At 45.4% G+C, this 19,433-nt stretch overlaps 1 protein-coding gene across 1 annotated transcript; it reads right to left on the reverse strand.

The window, feature by feature from the left end:
• Positions 1-770: 770 nt before the first annotated feature.
• LOC112900930 lies at positions 771-4,385 on the reverse strand. The gene is made up of 3 exons (XM_025969699.1): positions 3,095-4,385; positions 2,211-2,482; positions 771-1,076 (listed from the first exon to the last, which is right to left on the reverse strand). Exons 1-2 carry the CDS (start codon positions 4,296-4,298, stop codon positions 2,211-2,213), a joined length of 1,476 nt encoding a protein of 491 aa, XP_025825484.1. The 5' UTR covers positions 4,299-4,385; the 3' UTR covers positions 771-1,076.
• Positions 4,386-19,433: the final 15,048 nt, after the last annotated feature.

A 19,433-nucleotide genomic window follows, 5' to 3' on the forward strand; every position in this document is an offset into this window, starting at 1 on the left:
GCCAGGCCACGGCGAGAACGGCAGCGAGGCACGCCGCGACGAGGAGCCTCGTCATGGTGGGTGACTGACCGAGTGGGTGGGAGTGTCAGGACGACAGGTTGGCGCGCGGGGGTATTCAGCGGTAGCAGTGCTACTGCCACTGCTCCAGAGTGCAATTAGTATCTGGTAGCCGTAATAATAGTGGTTTAGTGAATTTAATTAAATGAACATGAGCTTGTGCAGAACGTCTTCGACAATTCAGACATCTCAAGAATCTCATTTGATACGCCTTGACTGTAGTGTGTATACATGCCAGTGCTGGCGCAAGAATTTTCAGACAACAGAGAAGTTGGAAGTAGCTACCGATTTGCTGCACACGTAGGAGATGGCGAGTATGTATTCATCTGCCCTTGGAACATGTTAAATCCATACGAGTTTCTTGTTTTTTCATTGGAACTCCGATGGATAGGAAACCAAAACCAAAATATATAAACCACCTATCTAAGCAGCAAGCACGGGCTTTACTGAGAAAACAACCAGAAAGGAAGGTGAAGAAAACTTCGACGAGATAGAATCATCAGATTTTAGAAGTAGGCACTGTTCTTCGCCTAAGCTGAATGCTAAACCGTTGGTCACACATCCTGTAGCAAAAAAGAGTGGGCTAAACTGCCGCATAATCAGACTAATTAAGTGGCCGTTTAGGGAAATAGTTGGCCGTCGCGTACACGTTGTCTAATTGGCCTAACAAACAGCTGTTTAGGTGATTATAGCACACAACCGAAAGAACAAGATTCAAAAAAAATAATGGGCTAAACCTTATATTTCGTTTATGAAGTTATACCAGTCAATAGTTTCCCAAAGCTAAACCCACGTAGCAAGGATAGGAAACATATACAGTTCGCAGCACACATACATCACAGGGTTACAAACAACAAAATGGATCTCCTTTTTGTTTATATACATGTACAAACTAATTATCCACATTTACTTAAAACAACAAGCAAAACTTGATGAACAAACAAATCAGTGAACTAGACTACAAACCCAAAACAATATTTACACCACCAATCGTGTTTTCGTGACGCAGAATGCCTCTCCTGCAGAAAGTACAGCAAAAGTCAAATACAGTAATACACCATCAATGTTCATGAATTGTTTATCATTCACATAGATTATTTAAGAATCTAAGTGGTATATTCCATATCCGCCCATAAATATTATCACGTTTTTAGTAAGTTGTGATAGATATTTTAGGTTTCATGAGATGAAAATGCCTATATACTTCCATGTAAAAAACACAATAAAGTAATTCAAGAGCACAGCAGCTTTGCCTCCAAACGTTAGTTGCTTTAGATTTTCTTTTCTTTCAAACGCTGGTTGCTTTAGATTTAACTAGATGGATTCAGACAGAAGGGTGCAGGTGCCCCAACAAATGTAGCTTTAGTTCACCAAAATGGACAAACAGGTGTTCAAGAAAATGACTGTACTGGAAAATAATAACATATTGTGTATTTTGTTTGTTCCCCGAGAAAAAAGAGAGAACTGATGTTCCACCTAGAGAGTACTAGATATCAGGTCTATTCAGATGATAAACAACTAATGGAACAATAGTAATACTAGTACACTATGCAATATATTTGAGAATAATTCTGGTTGAGTTGCGGTCATAGACATTAAGTTTTGTTTTTTGGTTTCTTTCTTTCAACAACTTTGAGGAGTGAACAAGTCAAATGGATTGGCTCGGCTGAGACTGCAAACTGAAGATGCAATCTACCAATCAAGTTTCCTATGACTCTAGCCACAAAGTTCAGCAATCCTATAATTTTATTCCTTCATGCTGCATCATGCAAGAGAGTATCCTAGCAACTGCAAAAAACTGGTAAACCAAAAAATGCCTGATGTGTCAGCAGTGGGGCCATGTAGTTGAATTAAGGGCTGCGAAAGTTTGATGCTTCAGTTTGGAAGAGGTCACAAGCTGATCTACTTTAAATAGCTTCTGTGGAGATTAAATCATTTTGGATTGACAGGCTCTAATAACCCCACCTTATGAGAGGCTATGAGATAAGCCTCAAGCATCTGACTACTTGAGTGTTGCTTGTAATATAGTTTCAAGCTTCTACCAGATGCTATTTCTGATTGCATCCATTAATCAATGAATATATTAAGCTAAGTGGAGCGGAAAAGATGTTGCAAAAAAGTAAGCATCCTAGCAATTTTCATTCAATACTGACCTAGCTTTTCTTGGAGCTTTTGGGAGCAGCACAGTACATGTGTCGCCCTGCTTCTGCAGCATCTTTGATTCCTTGAAGTTGATTAGCTATATCCTCTAACAGTTGCAACTGTAACGATTGTCTCCTTTCACTTGCTGCATGCCTTATCTTGTCTTGTGCACCTTTAATGGCATTCAGACTTCTCCCAAGGAGATCATCAGCCGCAACTCGAGTCTGTAATTTCTCTGCTTGCATTGTTGCATCTGAGAAGCTCCGACCAATCAAGCCCTTAACTGCATACACACAACTAAATTTTTAGTACTAGTCTTTATGTGCAAAAGAATAATTTCAAGAATACGCCAATCAACATTAGGAACCTTATGTATCATACTGATAAAATATCAAATACAGCCAACGGATAGGCATATATAAATGTTCTATAGGTTGAAGTATTGCACATAAAGAAATATTTATAAGGTATGACCAAATGAAAATTGAAAGGATGCAAGCACACCACACATTTGAGTTCCGACTCTTTTGGATGCTATAAGTAATAATAAGCCGTATTCAGTAGTACCAAACTCAACCAGATCCAGTAAAATACCATGTAATCGAATGAGGTTCTAACAAATGAAATGAAGAACACTAAACTGAAACATTGGCAATATTAATCAATTTCATGTCAATATTAAGATCCTATGACATGTACAGCGCACATCAAGACTCTCAGGCTCCCTCAAATCAAATTCTAGACCTACAATAATCACATCAAGACTCCCAGCATCGCTAGAATTGAACTCTAGACCTACAATGGTTACAATATATTCACATAAAAAATAAATGCACATGCCTTGTACAAGATAAAATCATTAATTGAGTTCGACATCTCCAAGATGAATTCATACCTTCTGTGGAGAAGCATATGTCATCAACTACATGCACATCATAGACACTTGCATCATTCTCACTTCCCGCATGATCACGATCAATCTTGTCTATACCCCCACACCCGACCTCCTGAAATCCATTAGCTGTCCGTTCCTTGTTAGATTCCATACCATGTGCAGTGTCACCATGGAAATCACCACCTTGACCCAAATCTTGGCTCCGGGCAGACAGGGGGAGTATTTCCACTGTCTCCGCTCCATCATCCTCCGTCTCTGTCCCATCCTCATCCTCAGTGCTACTCAGCTCCAGCCTTGATTGAGCACCGTGAACTTTGGCGGGTGTCTGAACAGCAACGCTGTCATCGCTTCCCTGGTTGCCACGATCCCCGATCACCGGCAGCACCACCGGTTGCTCACGAAAGAAGGGCGTCTTGAAGCTGAACCCAGAATCGTTCCGCAGCCGCTGCATCCGGCTCGCGTCGATGGATCTGGACGAGCTTGGCTCTCCCTCCGACATGAGCATGCTGTGCGGCGTGACCATCTCTTGGTCGTCGTCGTCGTCCTCGTCCTCCTCGGCGGGGCCGAGCCCGAGGAGGCGGCGGTAGGCGTCCACCTCCTTGCGCAGCGCGCGGGTCTCCCGGTCGCGCACGAGCACGATGTCCCGGAGCTCCTCGACCTCGTCCTCGTAGAAGGCGCAGCGCTCGTCGGCGGTGCGTCGCTGCTGGCGGGCCTCGATCTCGAGCGCGGACTTCTCCTTCTGCAGGCGCAGGATCATGGCCATAGCCTCCTCGGCCGCGGACGCCGCGGCGCTGCGCTCCTTCTCGAGCTCCCGCTGCAGCTCGGCGCGCGCCTCCTCGCCGCTCCGCGGATCCGCGTCGGCGGCCGGCTCCCATTCCTCGCCGGGTTCCTCCCCGTTCCGGCCCTCCTCGCCGTCGTCGGTGGGGCCGGCGAAGGGGAAGCGGGCGCGGAGGGCGGCGTGGACGGAGGCGAGGGCGCGGGGCGGGTAGCTCGCGAGGAAGGCGAGGAGGCAGGGGAGGTGCGGGCGGGCGCAGGTGCAGGGGAGCGGGAGGCCCGGGAGGGCGAGGATGCGGGCGGCGGCTGCGGCGAGCGCGGCCAGGCAGAGGCAGGCCCAGGCGAGGGCGAGGTCGATGAAGGCCCCCGCGAGGGAGCGCGCCGCCCAGCGGGCGCGCAGGGCCGCGGCGCCCGGGCACGGCGTGGTCATCGCATTGGCGGCGGTCGCCGGCGGAATCCGCGCTGGATTCGGGTCGTTCGAGCCGACGGGCGGGCGGGCGGGCGGGTGGGGAAAGGTGTGGGGTGGAGGGGAATTGGGATAGGAGGATGCAGCCCTGCAGCTGCGTGCGGAGGAAGGGCGGCCGGGGATTTTGGCGGAACCGGCTGTCCCCGTGACGAGATGGGGTGTGGGGTCCGCGCGGCAGGCAGGGGGCGGCGACTGCGAGATGGTTGTAAATCAAAGTGTAATGTAAATGAATACAGTAAAATTAAAAGAGGGGAACAGTGAATCAGCAACCTTTATTCATCAATCCGGCTACATATTTATAGATTTCTATGGCTGTAAATTTGAGCAAGGGAGTCGGAGCTCGCTCCTGATGGGCGACGTGCGAGTCCCGTGCGACGTGCGCGCTGACCATGCACGATGTGGGTCAAGGGGCCACGGAATGGTGGAACTTTTCTCACTTCCTGATTGAATCCGAACTTGAGATTAATAAAAGACTAATTCCTCCAAAATTCTATGGAGAAAATATGAGAAAATATATGTATATATATGCTATTAAAACTCCTTCAAAATCTGGTGGGAAAAATAAGGAGAAAATGATATGGTCATATAAGATCATCGCTCCATCACAAATTCATAAGAATTTAGATAGCAAGGCATGTATTTGATATCATCTAAACAACTCCTTGAGGGGGAGAAGATATGATATGATATGTCTTGGATATCTTTCTTAAAAAATCTTATGGTAAAAATAGAAGATATGACATATATGTTCTTGTATTGATATTGCTCCATTGAAAACTTTTATACGAGAAACGTCGAGGGAAAAACTCATAAAAAGATCGAAAAGAAAGCAACATGATACTTAGCAAGTTATAATCAGGAGGAAACTCTCTCTGAACCTTGCAAACCTCAAAGTCATCACATACCAATTCGATGGACACTTTGCAAGTGTGAAATATTATAGAGACTCTGTGAGTAAATTTGCGAAGTCATGGCATATTCAATTTGCAAGATGTTTGTTCCTCGAATGTATTATAATACATGAAGATAAACCATTATGTGGGTAATAGTGTAATATTACTTCCACATAACCTGTTTGCATCAAGTAACCTTATCTTGATAGATATGATTAGAGAAGTGATGAGATCACAATTGATCAATCAACGAAGTCTTGCATGCACATGTTAGATTTCGGAATGGTATACGGAAATGATCATTAGATTTTATGAAAATTCTACCACAAAGGCATCAGTCTATGATATACATTAGTGGGGATTAGTTGGATAGTATCTTCATATCCCACTATGGTCATGTTCAACTCATCCAATGACAAGTTAAGAGCATTTCGTACCATATAGATATCTATTGATATCTTGTGACTCCCGCCAAAAAGGTTGTTGGAGGAAATCTCCAGCCGGGTGGCGGAATGCACCCGCCTAATCTGTGACACTCAGGTATTTAGCATTATCATACTCTAGATTTTAGTGTAATGTTATGTGCAAAATGTAGTGAAAGTGTGATTAAAAATTTAAATACTAAGGGAAAAGGGTTAATTATATAAATATAAATTAATAGAGGTCCCTTAGTGTTAAATGGTTACGCATGGAGGGTAGAATTTAAATGTATGAGGGTTGTTTTGCAACAGTCAAAAATTTGCAGTTAAATCGTAAATGTAGGTAAAACTACACCTAGGATGTAAATGTAGTGTAGTTTTATCTATAGGATTTATATAAAGTTTGAAAACTTTGCTAAGCTTTATGTTAATTTCAAAACTGTTGCTCTTCTGCAGATGAACCCTAAAGCAAAGTTGTATATCTTGAAAAACCCTACACTTTTGCTTTTGGAACTATCTTCATTTGAGCTCTGGTTTGAAAGTTATTCATGCATTACAGTAAGGTCCCTGCCTTTTATGGATTTTACAATCTAGTCCCCCTTCGTCTACCTCTCTCTCTCCCTCCTCTGTTTTTCCTCTGCCGCACACCGCCGCCACTGCCCGGCCATGTGCGCCGCCCTGCCGCCCCTGCGCTACTCTGGCCTGAGCCACGTGCCGCCCCACCACTGGCCGCCGCCTTCCCCGACCCCGCGCTGGCCACCCCATACCCTCGCCACGTCGTCCGCGGTCTGCCCGAGCTGATCCTCGCCGCCGCTCGCCGTCGCAGCGACTCCAGCACCACCTCCTGCTTCCGGCGACCCACGTGCCGCTCTCCAGCCCGCCACCGCCGTAACCTACCCCAGCTGCCATCCTCCGCGCGCGCCACGCCACCTCTGCCCGAGCTCCGCCGCGGTCGCCACGCACGCCGTCGATCCCTAACACTGCTTCTCGCCACTGTGTCCTCTCCAGTGACTTAAGGCACGTTTGGATGCCCTACTGCATCTTCTCTTCTGCTCCTGCAACCCAATTTCACCGCCATCTCTCTTTCACCGAGCTCACTCCTCACCGGACCTCCGCTGTCGCCCCGGACCACCGTCGGCAACTCCCCACCCCACCTCCGGACCCCAACCCAACGCTCTTAGAGCACCACCGTGACTCCCTACAGCTCATCGACCCACCCAATTCCATTTTCTTGCACCGGAGTGTTGTTTCCCGCAGTGCCGGTGAGCTCCGGTCCGTCGCCGTTCAGCCTCACCGTCGGTAGCCCTCACCGCCACTCCCCATCCTCGATCCCAAGCACAAACAGCATCCCCGTTGTCCACTGGTGCTCCCTAACCCATCCAAACTTGCTCCTGCGCACCAGAACCACCGAACCGCAGCGCCGGCGAACTCCTTGCTCCGCCGCCGCTCGGCTTCGTCGTCGACCCGCTGATCCGCCACCTTCTAGCCCCGGCCGAGCACCCCATCAGCACCACATCACCACGTAGAAGCTTCTCGACTACTTCCCTACCGCCCTCCAGCACCCTAGCCACCGGAACGCCGTCGACCCCCTCGGAGCTCCGCCGCCCGCCCCTGTTCGCCGCCGTTACACTGCTACAGCGCCTCCCCGCCTCAGCCCCGACCACCCCCGTAACCACCGTGAGTCACTGATCCTTTCCCCTCACCTGCCCAGTCGCCGCCGGCGAGCAATCTCGCCGGAATTTGATCAACCATCGGCCGGACCTCCTGTATAGCCGGCCAGGGGCTCGATTGCAAGGTTTTGAAAGTTTCTAAGGGCCGAAGTGGTAAAACCCGAGGACCCCAGTGCAAAACCCTTTGTTATTTTATGTGAGCAAGGCTGCTGATTTGTAAAATTCGTAGGAAATTATTGGAAATTCCAAAAATTGTCAAACCAGTTTTGTTGGAAACTAGATTTCAAGCTCTACAACTTTTATTAATGAAGTTTGGGTTGAAACTAAATATTTTTGAATCTATTTTAAACTTAAGTTAAAAGGGTATTTTGTGCATAACTTCTACATACTAGCTTAGTTTCTTGTAATTTTTGGTAAGTAGCATCTTTAGATCATGTGTAAGCTAGTATAAAAGTTTTAAGCTTAGTATTATTTCGTAGTTTAAGTTCTTTTGAATTTGGGCAATCCAATTTGAAATAATTTGAATTTAGTTAAGCATGTTTCTAAAACTTATTTATTTGGATCTTCTTATCATAATTTAGTATGTTAATAATTAACTCATAATTAAATTTTCAAGACTTTATAATTCCATTTACTTAAGATTTGAGTTTAAACTTGAAGTTTGAATTCAAATTCAAATATTTTAAGTTTCTATTTTCAGCAAATCGAGTGCCATAACCATAATTTAAGTATAAATGGTAATTTAAAAGTAAAACCCCCTTGTTTCATGAATTCATGTGTGTCAATGGTTGGATTGCAACTTTATCTTGAAATAAAATCTTTAACACAAGTACCATCTCACCTAAATTATTGCATATCATGTCGAATCAACGATACTCGACGACGGAGACTACGAGCTAGTCTTGGAGCAAGATCAAGGGTTTTCTGAAGACCCGACCACCGTCACCGAGGATCTGACTGAAGCCCCGAACCAAAGTTCGGAAGTCTCTGACATGCCTGCCCCCAACCCTACTCAAGAAGGCAAGCCCCGATGCATAACCCAGTATTTCAATTTATTACAACTTACTTACATAATATGTATCTTGCATTACGTCTAGGAGTTGAAATTGAACCCTAGATGCAAAAACCCTAGGAATCCAGTGTATTGTACTTGAGTCCTTATCGGATAGATGCTCCGCTAATAGGATCGGTAGAAGTCGAGTGATTTCCTGTCACTCGTGCGATATAGGAGTTGAATGTTTATTATCTTGCAATCATTATAAGGATCATGGACGGGGTCATGTGCAATAACATGACCTGGAAATTTACCCCGTCTGTGTTGATAAAAGTTGATAAGGTCGCAGTGTGTGGTAGTGGTGACTAAGCGTTTGAAATTACTAGCCACATGTCGCGAAATATGGTAAAGCGGTAAGCCTAGTAACCAATCGGCCCAAGGAGTGGACATACCTCCCACCACTCGTAATTTGGTTATTCTCACGCACCGACGTGCGGGAGTACGTTCCGCACAGCGGACAGGAGTACGGTCATGTAGTCGCGCTACAGACGTATGTCCTGCACAATTGGTGTGCGTATGGTCCTACAGTCGCTTGTGGTGGCCCTGTTCCACGAGTCGGAATGAAAGGCAAACGGTTGCTTCGGAACTATCGTTGGATGTTCCAAGCGTGTGAGTTAGGTTTGCCTTGCAAGGTTTGGAAATTCGATTCAGAATCGTCCGTTTCTCGCAGAGATTGAGACTGCTTAATCCTTCTGCCACATAGAGTAAGAAGTGTAACTATTAATGGAATAATCTTGATGAATGCTAATCTCTACCTTGCTTGTGTAGTACAGGTGCTTACATAGAATGACTAATCAAGTAGAATTTGAAAGCTAAAATTTGAAAGTAGATCATACTCTTTTTTTGCTTTTCAGCTGAAAATAAACCCAGAACCTTTTCCATGCCTTCATGAGTCTAGTTATCTGGCTAAATATACCACGAAACGGGTAAGTCTTGCTGAGTATTAGTATACTCAGTCTTGCTAGTCTATCTTTTAGGTATGACCTTCGAGAACCCCACGGTTAGCCCTGCATGGCCAACTTCGGTTCCGTTTGGCTGGTCCGTGGAGTGGGATCCGTCCCCGGTTGGCAGTGACCCTCCGGAGTGATACCAGGCTTCGGGCTGAGCGTGGTATCAACCTTCGCGACGTGTGTAGTCGCGAGTTTACTTTTCTTCCGCTGTGAACCTGGACAAGCTATGTAGCTTGTTGTTTTAAACACTGTTGTATGAGTTTATACTGAGTTGGACAAGGTTTGTAATAATGTTTATGTTTCTGTAAATTAAAAGTTGATGAGCTGTGTTGTGGTTGTAAACTCGCCTTCGTGCGAGGTAAACCTGCTTCGGTCCTGTTGAACCGTGGTTGTATTAGGTGGAGACCCGACAGACCAATGGGTTATTCCGTTTGAAGTGCATTGCATCGTATCGACAGCATTGCGATGACTAGCGCATTTGAGCCGGAATAATTCAGGCGGTTCTGCCACAGCTGGTATCAGAGCTGTAGGTTTACTTTCACAACTATAGCCGCTCTTAAAAATGTTTTTAGGATAAAAATTGTCTAACAAAAGAGTTTGTAAAATGCGTTGGATTCGTTAAGGTTGGAATTTAGAACGTAAAGCCCTAGGGAGATATATATGGGAATGATCAGGTGGCTACTAGTATATGTATATATATAGGTTGCTCTAACTTGCAGCACTACCTTCCGTCAAAACTTAAATTCATGCACAACTTAACCTTATATTCTGTAATGACACCTTCGATCATGAGGTAAGAAGGTAAGGATCCTCAGCTAACTGGGGAGTTAGCCTTCCCGTCGGTGATGCGAACCGAACGCTGATTGTCAAGCAGTGGCCTACTTGAGATGCTGCCAATATATCAACTTAGGTTGAATATATTGGGAGTATATGGTTCGGCGCAGGGTATGGCGATCTCTGTTCATACCCCCGCATTTTGCGGTACTCCCGTGAATACGTTATCTAATGACGTATGCTAACGTTGTCTGTACAGCGGTAATTGTACAGATGCTGTTTCTATAGCGAATAGTACTGTTTGGGGACGCTTTCATGTCGTGTTGCCATGAAAGGTTCATGATATATATATGTGGTCTTCTGCAGGTACACTAACCATGATTAAGAGGTTAGGACGGTTAGGACTTATCGACTAGTTATTAGGGAGAGACGTATGTGTTATGCCACCGAAACTAATCGCGTGAGTCCGAAGATGTTCGGCAGTTGTTTTAGTTGTGAGGTGGAATAGAACGTGCATGCATAACTCATCATCAAATACATGAATACAATGTATGTTTCGTTCTTCTAAGGATATGTAGTAGGTTGCTTATATCTAGTATGGGTTAATGGGATTATTGTGGTAGCGTTGGTCGAGTATCTTAAGTATCCATCTGATTTTCAGCCTTTCCTGTTACCAGAATCGTTTGTCTTGTTCTATTTACCTTGTGAGTTGTCAGCAGGGTAAACATATCTCACCATTTGCATTCTTGTTGCAGATGGCAGGTCCTTCCAACGTCTTTTGGGATCCGACAGGTCATCTGCACACAAATGCCCTACATTGGGAGGGTTTTCCTCATCTACTTTGGGAATCTTTAAGGTCATTATGCTATACAGAGCCTCCACAATATGATGCAGTAGAGTATCAGGAAGAAGGTGTTCATCGAGCTCGAGTCAGAATGACTATTCCTCAACATCCTTTTCGTTCCCAATGGCAGCCCATTGAAGTTGACATGATGGGCTATCGTGTAGTTGACACCATTGATGGAGCAGCACTGGAAGCCATTTATCTTTTCTGTAATCAGCACCCAAGGGAAGTCGCGGGACAGCCCATTGGTTTATTCTCTACAACAGATCCCAACGAACCAGAATGGAATCTCAGGGTAGTCCCCGAGAGTCATAGGCTGGAAGGTTCAACGGAAGAAACACTTCGAGGTATTATGCGGTTTATGAATGTGCAGTATCACTATCAACTGCTACTACGGCGCGAGATGGGTCAGTTGATCAACCGCGCGAGGTCACTATAGGGAGGCTGATAGACAAGTCACCCAAGTTGACCAACTTCGAGCCTTGGTGACCGAGAAAGATGGGATCATCACCGCCCGAAACGAGACTATTCATCATCGGGAAGATCAAATCAATGAGAGTGATGCGATAATCACCCAACGCAACACGATCATTGAATTTCTCCAGGAGTAGATCCATGATCTCATTCTCGAAGTTGATGATGCCCATGCACTAATAAATGAACTTCAACAGCAGCCTGTACCTCCTGCTATACCAGCACCCGAAGAAGAAGAAGAAGATCCCGAAGAAATTGAAGGAGTCTCCGGGATCGATTCTGAGCACGGAGATCCTGTTGTCAGTCCTTATCATTCCTCTTCGGGCAGTCAGTCATCAGTGGGTAACCTTGATGACTTTTAGTTTGGGTTGAGTTGGGGACGTCATTGCTGTAAGTAGTGTAGAAAGGGGTAACATAGGTAGAGGGTAGTCCATCTAGATCTAGAGCCACTTGTTGTATTATATGTGGCCTGGGTAGAAATGGAATGACTTGCAGTTGTCAGAATATCCGGATGTGAGATGTAAGGACCATCAATGTTTATATAGTAATCTAAATCTTGTGTTGTGTTATGTTACTCGATATCCTTGCATTTTAAATGAGTTGATTGAATGGAGCATATGTTATATATCTTTTTGGGTAACTGTATATCATCTGAAATTCGGAGTAAGAATGTGATTGATAATGGATATCTCCCTTGTTTCAGATGGTTGGAGCTACCCGCGGAACTCCCGAAGGTTTTTGGCCTGATCAAGCCAGCGGTTCTCAGCAACCGCCACCAGCCCCACCAAATCTGGCTGAGGTTATGGCCCGACAAACCGAACTCCTTAATCAGCTTGTACAAGCTCAGATGGGCCATTATCATCATCAACCCCGAGGCCATGATGAACCTTCGTCGGCCAGTTATCACGATTTTCTCAGTACACAGCCTCCGTTGTTCCATAAGGCAGATAAGCCTCTCGATGCTGATGCTTGGCTTTGCACCATTGAGTCCAAGTTTGCACTTTTGTCTGCCCCATGTTCAGATGAAAATAAAGCACTTTTCGCCGCTCAACAACTCCGCGGCACTGCCCGCATCTGGTGGGATCATTATCATGCCATGCAGCCTGCCGGTCATGTTGTCACTTGGGATGAGTTTCGGACCGCTTTTCGAGCGCATCACATTCCGGAGGGACTCATTGAGCGAAAGCTCAATGAATTTCTAAATTTGACCCAAGGGACCCGCACCGTTATGCAGTACGCACAAGCCTTCAATCACTTGTGCCAATATGCAGGTTCTCATGCGGACACTGATGCCCGCAAACGTGACCGCTTTCGCCGAGGCCTGAGTACCAAACTTAAGGAACGATTGAGTTTGGTAAAGGCCGATAACTTTAATGAAATGGTCAATATGGCCATCATTCAAGAAGACTGCATTTTAGCCCACCGAGCAGAAAAGAAAAGGAAGACACCTACAGGTCCTTCAGCTCCACAACAGCCAAGGTATCGGTTGATCCAGACCGCTGCTACCCGCGCACCACCGCGAAGCAATCCGCCTGGCAGATGGGTAGCCAGACCACCCCAGCAAGCACGATTCAACCGACCATCGACCCCTCAACCTTAGTAGCAACCACAACAAGGTCCGCGGCCGAGCTTTCCGCCAGTCAACCAAGGAAACAACAACTACCGTTGTTTCAACTGCGGAAGCCCATCCCATTTCATCAAGGATTGTCCTCAGCCCAGAAGATCCTTTCAAGGGCAAACACCGAACCTAGTTAATAAGGGTAAGGGCAAGAAGCAAGTGGTCCAAGTCCGCCAGGGAAGGGTGAACCTCACTACTCTCTCCGAACTCCCCGAGGGATCACCAATAATGACGGGTACTTTTTCTATCAACCATCAACCCGTGATTGTTCTTTTTGATTCTGGGGCTACCCATAGTTTTATCAGTACAAACTGTGGGCTTAAACTAGGCTTGAATATTTATTCTACCAATGAGGCATATAGGATAACAACTCCTGGCGGGAAAATTTCATCAAATCAAATTTGTAGGAAGGTGCCAATTCAGCTGGGAAGTCATTTGATAAAAACAGACTTACTTCTATTGGGCCTATAAGGAATGGATGTTCTTTTATGTATGAATTGGATGACCCAGCATCAAATGTCATTAGATATCTCTTCCTGAACCGTGGAGCTAGGCTCACCTGAGCATGAATCCACTATCCTTTATCTTCCACAACGGGAATACATCAATTCCTGCAATTATGCTGCCACCGGGTTCAAATTAAAGGATATCCCTGTCGTCTGTGAATACCCAGACGTCTTTCCTGACGATTTGCCTGGAATGCTCCCAGATCAAGATATCGAGTTTATCATAGAACTCCAACCCGGTACAGCCCCTATCTCTAAAAGACCCTATCGAATGCCACCCAATGAGCTGGCTGAGTTAAAAATTCAACTCCAAGATCTTCTTGATAAGAGTTTCATTCGTCCAAGTGCATCACCATGGGGTTGTCCAGCTTTATTTGTAAAGAAGAAAGACAATAGCCTAAGGCTATGTGTGGATTATCGTCCTCTCAATGCGGTAACTATCAAAAATAAATATCCCCTATCCCGCATTGATATTCTCTTTGATCAGCTAGCCGGAGCTAAAGTATTCTCCAAAACTGATCTTCATTCCGGCTATCATCAAATTAAGATTCGGCCAAGTGACATTTCAAAAATGGCCTTCTCCACTCGATATGGTCTATATGAATATCTAGTCATGTCGTTTCGTCTTACTAATGCCCCAGCATATTTCATGTATCTTATGAATTCTGTCTTCATGCAAGAACTTGACAAGTTTGTCGTGGTCTTTATTGATGACATCTTGATCTACTCCAAAAACTCGAAAGATCATGCAAAACATCTTCATGTCATTCTTCAGCGATTAAGGGATCACCGCTTGTATGCCAAATTCTGTAAATGCGAATTTTGGCTGGATACGGTGAAATTTCTAGGCCATACCATTTCCGGTGACGGTATATCCGTTGATCCCAGTAAAGTACAAGAAGTGATAGATTGGAAACCTCCAACATCAGTCCATCAGATTCGTAGCTTTCTTGGTCTAGGTGGCTATTATCGTCGCTTCATTCCTGACTTTTCTCGAATAGCCAAACCTATGACCGAACTACTAAAGAAAGGTGTTAAATTCTCTTGGGATAAAAAATGTGAAGATGCATTCCATACTCTCAGAGACCATCTTACAACTGCTCCAGTCTTAGCTCAACCAGATGTGTCGAAACCTTTCGACATTTATTGTGATGCTTCAGGAACCGGACTTGGTTGTGTGCTTATGCAGGACAACCGAGTAATTGCATATGCATCACGAGCACTCAGGGTTCATGAGCAGAACTATCCTACCTATGATCTTGAACTCGCAGCTGTTATTCATGCCCTAAAAATCTGGAGACATCATCTGATGGGTACGAAGTGTCATATCTATACTGATCACAAGAGCCTCAAGTACATCTTTACACAGGCAGATCTGAATATGAGGCAAAGACGCTGGCTAGAACTTATCAAAGATTATGATTTGGAAGTACATTACCATCCAGGCAAAGCCAACGTTGTTGCAGATGCACTCAGTCGCAAGGCACATTGCTCTTGCTTGTCTGTAGAAGCTTTGAATGAGACTCTTTGTTGGGAAATGAGAAAGCTTAGTCTAGAAATCATTCCCCAAGGTGACTTGAACCATCTCTCAGTTGAAGCCACGCTTAGGGATAGCATTGTTCTAGCTCAACAACGCAATAAAGGAGTCATAATCATTAAGCAGAAAATAACACAAGGAGAAGGCAAGTATAAGTGCTTCCGAGTAGATCCAGAAGGAGTTTTATGGTTCAATGAACGTATCGTTGTACCTAAGGACTATAAGCTCCGTAAACAGATATTGGATGAAGCCCACCTATCCAAATTCTTTATGCACCCTGGCAGTACAAAAATGTATCAGGATCTGAAACAAAACTTTTGGTGGACTCGTATGAAACGAGAAATTGCCAGGTATGTCTCAGAATGTGATATCTGCCAAAGAGTCAAAGCCAGTCATTTGAAGACTGCTGGTATTCTTCAACCTCTACCTATTCCCTCCTGGAAATGGGAAGATATTAGTATGGACTTTATTGTCGGCTTACCCAATACTTCTCTAAAACATGACTCCATTTGGGTAATCGTTGATCGATTAACCAAGACTGCACATTTCCTTCCCGTGCATACTATGTATAATGCCAAAAAGTATGCCGAGATCTACTTGGATCAAATTGTTCGTCTTCATGGAGTACCTAAGATAATAATTTCTGATCGTGGAGCACAGTTTATTGCTCGGTTCTCGGAGCAACTTCAACATGCTCTTGGAACTAAGTTAATTCGAAGATCCGTGTATCATCCTCAAACAGATGGACAGACTGAAAGAGTAAATCAGATTTTGGAAGATATTCTTAGAGCCCTGCGTCCTTCAATATGACAAGAATTGGGACAAGTGCTTATCACTGGTGGAATTTTCTTACAACAACAGCTATCAAAGCAGTCTCAAGATGGCCCCGTTTGAAGCATTGTACGGTCGCCGATATCGAACTCCCTTGAGTTGGTCACAAACCGGCGAGTGTAAGATCTTTGGACCGGACCTTGTCACTGAAGCAGAAGAAAAAGTGAAGATTATACAGACGAATCTGAAGGCAGCCCAATCTCGACAGAAAAGCTACGCAGATATACGAAGAAGACCATTACAGTTTCAAGTCGGAGACTTCGTCTATCTTCGAGTATCTCCTACCCGAAGTGTTCAAAGGTTCGGCGTAAAAGGGAAACTTGCTCCTCGATACATCGGGCCCTTTGAAATTCTTGAAATCTGTGGACCCGTAGCTTATCGTCTTCAACTTCCTCCTCAATTAGCAGCCATCCATGACATCTTCCATGTATCTCAACTTAGGAAGTGTGTCAAAGTTCCTACTAAAATCATCGATCCTCAAGCTATCAAAATCGAATCTGATCTAACCTATACTAAACATCCGATCAGAGTGCTAGACACCAAAGAAAGAAGCACTAGGAGAGAAAACCATTAGAATATACAAGATTCAGTGGAATCATGACATCGAAGAAGAAGCAACATGGGAAACCGAATCTTATCTTCGGCATAATTTTCCAGATTTCTTTCAAGCCAACCTCCGAACTTGATCTTCTATCCTGTTCCGGAATCTCGGGACGAGATTCCTTTTAGGGGGGAGGGCTGTGACACTCAGGTATTTATCATTGTCACACTCTAGATTTTAGTGTAATGTTATGTGCAAAATGTAGTGAAAGTGTGATTAAAAATTTAAATACTAAGGGAAAAGTGTTAATTATATAAATATAAATTAATAGAGGTCCCTTAGTGTTAAATGGTTACGCATGGAGGGTAGAATTTAAATGTATGAGGGTTGTTTTGCAAAAGTCAAAAATTTGCAGTTAAATCGTAAATGTAGGTAAAACTACACCTAGGATGTAAATGTAGTATAGTTTTATCTATAGGATTTATATAAAGTTTGAAAACTTTGCTAAGTTCTATGTTAATTTCAAAGCTGTTGCACTTATGCAGATGAACCCTAAAGAAAAGTTGTATATCTTGAAAAACCCTACACTTTTGCTTTTGGAGACATCTTCATTTGAGCTCTGGTTTGAAAGTTTTTCATGCATTACAGTAAGGTCCCTGCCTTTTTTGGATTTTACAATATAGTCCCCCTTCGTCTACCTCTCTCTCTCCCTCCTCTGTTTTTCCTCTGCCGCACGCCGCCGCCACTGCCCGGCCATGTGCGCCGCCCTGCTGCCCCTGCGCTACTCTGGCCTGAGCCACGTGCCGCCCCACCACTGGCCGCCGCCTTCCCCGACCCCGCGCTGGCCACCCCCTGCCCTTGCCACGTCGTCCGCGGTCTGCCCGAGCTGATCCTCGCCGCCGCTCGCCGTCGCAGCGACTCCAGCGCCACCTCCTGCTTCCGGCGACCCACGTGCCGCTCTCCAGCCCGCCGCCGCCGTAACCTACCCCAGCTGCCATCCTCCGCGAGCGCCACGCCACCTCTCCAGACGTGCCATCCGCCGCGGTCGCCACGCACGCCGTCGATCCCTAACACTGCTTCTCACCGCTGTGTCCTCTCCAGTGACTTAAGGCACGTCTGGATGCCCTACTGCATCTTCTCTTCTGCTCCTGCAACCCAATCTCACCGCCATCTCTCTTTCACCGAGCTCACTCCTCACCGGACCTCCGCTGTCGCCCCGGACCACCGTCGGCAACTCCCCACCCCACCTCCGAACCCCAACCCAACGCTGTTAGAGCACCACCGTGACTCCCTGCAGCTCATCGACCCACCCAATTCCATTTTCTTGCACCGGAGTGTTGTTTCCCACAGTGCCGGTGAGCTCCGGTCCGCCGCCATTCAGCCTCACCGTCGGCAGCCCTCACCGCGACTCCCCATCCTCGATCCCGAGCACAAACAGCATCCCCGTTGTCCGCTGGTGCTCCCTAACCCATCCAAACTCGCTCCTGTGCACCAGAACCACCGGACCGCAGCGCCGGCGAACTCCTTGCTCCGCCGCCGCTCGGCTTCGTCATCGACCCGCTGATCCGCCACCTTCTAGCCCCGGCCGAGCACCCCGTTAGCACCACATCACCACGTAGAAGCTTCTCGACTACTTCCTCGCCGCCCTCCGGCACCCTAGCCACCGGAACGCCGTCGACCCCCTCGGAGCTCCGCCGCCCGCCCCTGTTCGCCGCCGTTACGCTGCTGCAGCACCTCCCCGCCTCGGCCCCGACCACCCCCGTAACCACCGTGAGTCACTGATCCTTTCCCCTCACCTGCCTAGTCGCCGCCGGCCAGGGTCTCGATTGCAAGGTTTTGAAAGTTTCTAAGGGCCTAAGTGCTAAAACCCGAGGACCCTAGTGAGAAACCCTTCGTTATTTTATGTGAGCAAGGCTGCTGACTTGTAAAATTTGTAGGAAATTATGGAAAATTCCAAAAATTGTCAAACCAGTTTTGTTGGAAATTAGATTTCAAACTCTACAACTTTTATTAATGAAGTTTGGGTTGAAACTAAAGATTTTTGAATCTATTTTAAACTTAAGGTAAAAGGGTATTTTGTGCATAACTTCTACATACTAGCTTAGTTTCTTGTAATTTTTGGTAAGTAGCATCTTTAGATCATGTGTAAGCTAGTATAAAAGTTTTAAGCTTAGTATTATTTTGTAGTTTAAGTTCTTTTGAATTTGGGCAATCCAATTTGAAATAATTTGAATTTAGTTAAGCATGTTTCTAAAACTTATTTATTTGGATCTTCTTATCATAATTTAGTATGTTAATAATTAACTCATAATTAAATTTTCAAGACTTTATAATTCCATTTACTTAAGATTTGAGTTTAAACTTGAAGTTTGAATTCAAATTCAAATATTTTAAGTTTCTATTTTCAGCAAATCGAGTGCCATAACCATAATTTAAGTATAAATGGTAATTTAAAAGTAAAACCCCCTTGTTTCATGAATTCATGTGTGTCAATGGTTGGATTGCAACTTTATCATGAAATAAAATCTTTAACACAAGTACCATCTCACCTAAATTATTGCATATCATGTAGAATCAACGATACTCGACGACGGAGACTACGAGCTAGTCTTGGAGCAAGACCAAGGGTTTCTGAAGACCCGACCACCGTCGCCGAGGATCTGACTGAAGCCCCGAACCAAAGTTCGGAAGTCTCTGACACGCCTGCCCCCAACCCTACTCAAGAAGGCAAGCCCCGATGCATAACCCAGTATTTCAATTTATTACAACTTACTTACATAATATGTATCTTGCATTACGTCTAGGAGTTGAAATGGAACCCTAGATGCAAAAACCCTAGGAATCCAGTGTATTGTACCTGCGTCCTTATCGAATAGTCGCGCTACAGACGTATGTCCTGCATAATTGGTGTGCTACGGTCCTACGTCGCTTGTGGTGGCCCTGTTCCACGAGTCGGAATGAAAGGCAAACGATTGCTTCGGAACTATC

The sequence above is a fragment of the Panicum hallii genome, chromosome 7 (assembly GCF_002211085.1).
Source record: "Panicum hallii strain FIL2 chromosome 7, PHallii_v3.1, whole genome shotgun sequence".
In the NCBI taxonomy this organism is placed as follows: Eukaryota; Viridiplantae; Streptophyta; class Magnoliopsida; order Poales; family Poaceae; genus Panicum; species Panicum hallii.